The sequence below is a fragment of the Morone saxatilis genome, unplaced genomic scaffold (genome assembly GCF_004916995.1).
Source record: "Morone saxatilis isolate NCDOM2014 unplaced genomic scaffold, NCSU_SB_2.0 Contig22, whole genome shotgun sequence".
Classification (NCBI taxonomy): Eukaryota; Metazoa; Chordata; class Actinopteri; family Moronidae; genus Morone; species Morone saxatilis.
In genome coordinates, this window is record NW_023339785.1 from 26,585,284 (window position 1) to 26,591,246 (window position 5,963).

General features: G+C 41.1%; 1 protein-coding gene across 1 annotated transcript in view; it reads left to right on the forward strand.

Moving 5' to 3' along the window:
• The window catches only part of arap3 (ArfGAP with RhoGAP domain, ankyrin repeat and PH domain 3), a gene marked incomplete at both ends in the record, with an annotated part of 21,180 nt that overhangs the window by 11,677 nt on the left and 3,540 nt on the right, over positions 1-5,963 (forward strand). Inside the window, 9 exon segments of the mRNA XM_035669886.1 lie at positions 103-244; positions 844-948; positions 1,495-1,651; positions 1,751-1,853; positions 2,737-2,935; positions 3,021-3,084; positions 3,173-3,336; positions 4,199-4,411; positions 4,734-4,839. Coding sequence (XP_035525779.1) covers positions 103-244; positions 844-948; positions 1,495-1,651; positions 1,751-1,853; positions 2,737-2,935; positions 3,021-3,084; positions 3,173-3,336; positions 4,199-4,411; positions 4,734-4,839 — 1,253 coding nt within the window.

Consider the following 5,963-nt stretch of genomic DNA (forward strand, 5'->3'; position numbering starts at 1 on the left):
TCTCTCTCTATCTATCTCTATCTCTCTCTGTCTTTGTTAATGTCTCTCTCTCTCTTTCTCTCTCTCTCTCTGTCTGTGTTAATGTCTCTCTCTCATTTACAGGTCCTGTGCTCGGCGGTCTCTGAACAGACTCTCCTGAAAACTGTTACTCAGATTTTCTTGGAGGCGGAGTCAGCTCGCCTCGCCAACGACTCCAACTGCTGCCAACAACATCATCACCTGCTGGATCACCCGTCCGCGTCAGGTCTGATCTCAGTCTACTGTGGTGTATATGTCACCAAGTATGCACTCATATTAACACTTTTCTTCTGGTATATAATATAAAAAGGTCATTTTTACAGTCCTCATGTTTAACGTTATTTAATTTTTTTTATTCTTTATTTTCTAGAATTGGTTGACAATGTATATGTTAAATTATTGAGCATGTAAAGGAATATTTAACTTAAATATTCACTAAATCAGCATTTCTCCTCTAAAGTCGCTATCGGTGTCACATCAGTCGGACTCTGTCTTTATTAATAATGATAATAATAATAATATAATACTGATATTTAATGATTTACAATAACGGATCTGAATGGTCAGAGTAAAAATTGACATTTTGGAGACAACAGTTATATTTCTCTGTGTTGAAGGTCAGCAGTTTCGGTGGAGGCTGACTCCAGGTCAGCTGTTATCAGCTCTGTTCCTGCAGGGAGGTTTTTATCTCGTTACAGTTTGCTTCAGTTAGCAGAGAAACTGATGCAGACTTTTATTCCACTAACTGACGGAGGCTGAAGTAGAGAGATGTCATATCTGTGTGTTGTTTCGTGCAGCTGAAATATTCTTCTGTCCTACCATCAGACCCCAGTGTGTACGATGAGATCATGCAGCCCGTCCTTCACTCCGGTTACCTCTATAAGTCCGGCTCGGTCCACAGAGGAACGCTGTCCAAGAAAACACGAGAAGGTGGGAGGAGGGGAAGGAAGGAGGGAGGGAGTCAGCTGGGTTTAAAGGAGGAATGTTTCTTTGAAGTAAAAAAATAATGAAACAACAAAGAGGCTTTTCAAACATTTCATTTGTACAGAACCAGATTTATAAACCACCAGGAACATTTGCAGTTAATTATTAGGAAAGTAAAGCCTTGTTCACACTTCACATGTCTTGGATCTGGGAGTCTTTGTGGATTTTATTAGTGGTCACACACTACAAGATCTTTCAGAAGGAGTAATCCCAGACTCTTTCGTTTCATCAGGAGTCATTAATAACACCATTCCTAAAGATAAAGATATTTATTTATTATTTCTTTATTTCTTTATAAAGATAGATATGTATATAAATATCTGGCGTCTGCGAGGCCTCAGCGAGTTCTCAGCAAGCCCTCAGATTGCATCTTTGAACAATTCACACATAGGCGATTTGCCTCTGGGGGCATTTGTTAGCGATCTGTAGTGTGAACTCACGAGGAGGAACCTGAACATTCAGATCTAACTAGATGTCTCTTGTTGTTGTTAGACTTCCAGAAGTTCTGGTGTTCGGTGGATCAGTCTCTGCTCTTCTACGAGTCGGATCGATCAGCTGATCCCTGCATGCAGATCAGTGTTAAAGACATTGTGTGTTTGGGCATCAGTCGGCCCGACACCTCCAACAACAACAACGGCTTCATCGACAGGTACAGACACGTCATTTCCATGATAATGTTACATTTACGTTTGATGTGATTTCTGTTCATAAAGGTGAGATATGTGTTTCACTTTTCTCCTTCTCTCAGGTTTCGTTACACCTTCGAGTTGTATTTGACTTCAGAGAAACTTTATCAGTTTGGTTTGGAGACGGCCGACATGCTGCACAGCTGGACCAGATCCATTGGGAAGGTATGAAACTCCAGTGCTGGAATCTTTTCCCCATATAAGTATGAGTCCCAGTAAGAAATGTTTGTGATTAACATCTGAAGATACAACCCAAAATCAGTCGTAATTGAATACTGTGTTTAAGACACATGGTGGGGTTTTATCAATGGCCACAAGGCCATTAATATTACCCTACAGACCTCCGACCTGCATCTACAGCACTGACTTATGCCCTGTATCTACAGCATTAACCTCTGTCCTGTATCTGTCCTGTCCTCTGTAACTTGGTATTATTTCCAGATGGACTCAGTCTAATATTAGTGTCAAATTATTTGACTTAACTAAAACATATGAAATAAAGTTAATATTAATAATATGATTACTGTTACTATATTAATCAAATAGACAGTAAAGACTGACCTGTAGCTATATCTGTCCTGTCTTCTGTAACTTCGTATTATTGGTAGAATTGTATGAAATGTTACACACAGTGGGGCTTTCTGTACAACTTTCCCAAATTAAGTTGCAATTCAATTGAGTATTGAAGAGTTGTGGACAATTAGGTGCATTGGGCCATGCCTTCAAAAGTTCTGTAACCAATTATAGACAAACAATAAGTGATACTCAAACACAAACAAGTCTTTTTTAGCTTCAATTAAATATGCTATGCACAGATTTTTTGGGGGATGATTAGATGAATTATGTGACAAAAGAAGCAAAAAATCAAAATCCAAAATGGTGGAATGTTTTTAAGACACGAAGGGGTGTGACCTATTTTGGTAGAATTGGCATTATCCAAGGAACCCACTGTACAAAACTGTTTATACTACTCCTTTTATGAGTTCACCTTTGCATGTCATAGGTTGTAAACTTATTCTGTACTAACCATCCTGTCCGTCGCCATCAGGCTGCGACCCCCCTCAGCTGTCACTGCCTGCTGACTCGGGAGTTTGAGCGGGTCGGTCTGCTGCGCTACAGAGCCATGTTGGACGCTCAGCAGTGGAAGGAGGCTTACTTTGTTCTGCAGAAGTCCAACCTCTTCATCTGTCCCCGAAACGACGGAGCGGCTGAGGACATCATCAACCTGAACCGTCTGCAGGAACTCAGTCAGTCCTGGTTCTGGTTTTCAACCTATGTCTGACTGGTTTATTCTGTCTGGTTTAATTAAAGCAGTCTCTGTTTGTGTTGAAGGTATAGCCTCCGAGACTGAGAACCATGAGAAGAAAGACATCCTGGTTTTAGTAGAAAAAGGAAGGTGAGATGAAGAGTTTCTCTGCTTAACAAAAAAATAATCTGGTCTTGGTTTTTATTTTCTACATCACTTGGTTTTGTCTCTCCGTCAGGACTCTCCACCTGCAGGGGATCGGCCGGACAGATTTCTCGTTGTGGTACTCGGACATCCAGCGAGCTGCCGGCGGTAAAGGAAACACTCTGAGGGAACAGCAGCTGAGCAGAAATGACATTCCCATCATTGTGGACAGCTGCATCGCCTTCATCACTCAGTATGGTGAGGAAGAGGGGTAAAAGGAGGTAGAAAGAGAAGTTTTACAGGTCTACAACTTTCAGCCGCTTATGGTTTATTTTCATCACTGCATTCTACCTGCTCTGCTCAATGCCAAGCACTGATCGATCCTTCACCACTTGTAACCATCAACATATAAATAACATCATACATACAGTTTGTCATGTTAATAAGATTAAATAAGTTCTTGTTTTATCAGGTTTATGCACAATTTTTGGTTTCACAGTAAAAACCTACCACTGCCTTCACATGAACATGCCTTTATTGTGAAGCACATGCAGGAAGTGGCATCAGTGTAACAAAGCAAAAAGTTTTATTCACAAATGGAATATTCAGCACCACTAGATGTCGCACTAGAGCACCAGCATTTCAGACCAAAAGAAATGGCTGCTACGTCCCACCAGACTCCATTGACAAAACCAGTGATTTTGCCTTGCAGATAATCATAAAATACACTTCAGACTGGACAGAAACAAAATAAATAATAATAAAATAAATCCTTAATTAACCGACGCAGATGATAAAAACAGCAGTTTAAGTCGGAGCTGACTGGCTATGGAAACAAACCACGAGAGGCTGCGATACAACACAGGCAAAGGGAGTGAGACACCAAGAGACCCTGTATCTTTATATAGAGAATAGTTGTTTGTTGCTACATTAATGTTTTAAATCCCAAATATAAGTATATAGTATAAATATCAGCACTGATACTGAGTCAGCAGGTGAGTCCTGTATCTGATGTCTCATAAAACTTAACCAAACCCCCAAAATCTGAGTGCAGCTTCATTAGAGCTCAGTGAGATCAGATATTTGTGTACCTGAGTGACGTTCTGAGCATGCTCTGTAGGTCTGGGCCACGAGGGGATCTACAGGAAGAACGGGGCCAAATCCAGGATCAAACTCCTGATGGAAGAGTTTCGCAAAGATGCTCGAAACGTCAAACTGCGGATCGGAGACCACTTCATCGAGGATGTGACGGACGTCCTGAAGAGGTTCTTCAGAGAGGTGGACGACCCCATCTTCATGGCCGACCTTCACCCGCTGTGGCAGGGGGCCGCCAGTGAGTATATCTTCCTTTAGTCGTTAAAAGTCAGTGACAGATAAATGTACAGTATGTTCTGCTACAGAGTGATGGAAGTGGTTTAATTCCCTGTTGGATCTCCCATTAACCCCAATAACATAAATCCTAATAAACTTACTTGTGGTGAAATCCAGTGTATTTAGGTCCAGGTTTTATAGCCGGGGTCCTCACACAGAAAGAAATTGTCATTTTCTGAAACATTGTCAGTTCAAAATCAGGTTTAAAAGCAATTTTGATAAAACTAGAGATTGGTGTTCAATGTGTTTTTAGACCTCCAAGTCTGTCCTGTTTTCCTCTTCAGAAATCCCTCAGAAGAGACAGAGGTTGGATCGCTACAAAGAGATCATCCGGAGTCTTCCTCGAGTCAACAGGACCACTCTAGCTGCTCTCATCAGTCACCTGTACAGGTGAGCTCACACTAACAGACCTGCCACTCTGGGGGCTGTTTCACCTACACAAGATCGTTTCCCCTCAAGCAAAGACCAAACAAAACACCAAACAAAGACCCTGCATGTGTCCCGAACATAAGTATGTCCTGTAGTACTCTCAAATGTACTGGATTTCCTCAAATAGTGTCCGGGCTTTTATTTACCTCAACTTGTTTCATTCACCCTGTATGATATTATTTTGTTAATATTTGGATATGTTAGTACAAAGTCACCTTGTTTTCTGATTTGCTCCCATTTGCCCTGTTAAAGTTTCAAATTAAAAGCGCTCTAGGATTGCCTGAATAGCTCACCTGGTAGAGCCCCATGTATCAAGGCTGAGTCCTTGCTGAACCGGCACAGGATTCAAATCCAACCTGCAGCCCCTTGCTGCGCGTTATCCCTTCTCCCCCCTTTCCTGTCTATCTTCAGCTGTCACTATCCATTAAAGACAATACAACCCCAAAAAATATTTATATAAAAATGCTCTCTAGCATTTCAGACGACAGAATCCCTTCATTTTATAACAAGACTTTTATTGTGAAAAATTTGCAGGAATGTGTTTGAGTGGCTTGCATGGCTCCCATATGGTACTTTAAATGTTGCTAATGCCACATTGTTGCACATTACTACAAAATACTGTTTGGCTGAGACATTAACCGACTGAAATGTACTTTAGATGAGCAATCTAAACAAGGTGTTACATAGTTAATAAATCTATAAAATGTAATAAAATGTGTATAATGTTTGACTGGGGCACAATCAGACACAGCGCAGTCTTTGCAGTGAGGTGTCTTTTTCCAGTTGTCTGTTTCCAGTTTCTGTAGGCAGTAAGCGGTTTGCGTGCTGCTACTGCGCCCTGGACGCCTCATGTTTCGAAACTTTGAGTGCCTCCAGTTAAAATAGCTTGAACTCATTGCACCCATTTGTGTTTTTCCACATTGTCCAATCAGATGAACTGAGAATGACAAAAAAGTTGCTTTCCCAAATCTACATAATTTTACCAACTGTGTCACCATAATCTGTACAGAGTGTAGCGCCCGCAAAGTCAGAATCACATTGCTACACACCTTTCCATTAAAACACACCTCCATTCATGGCTTCCT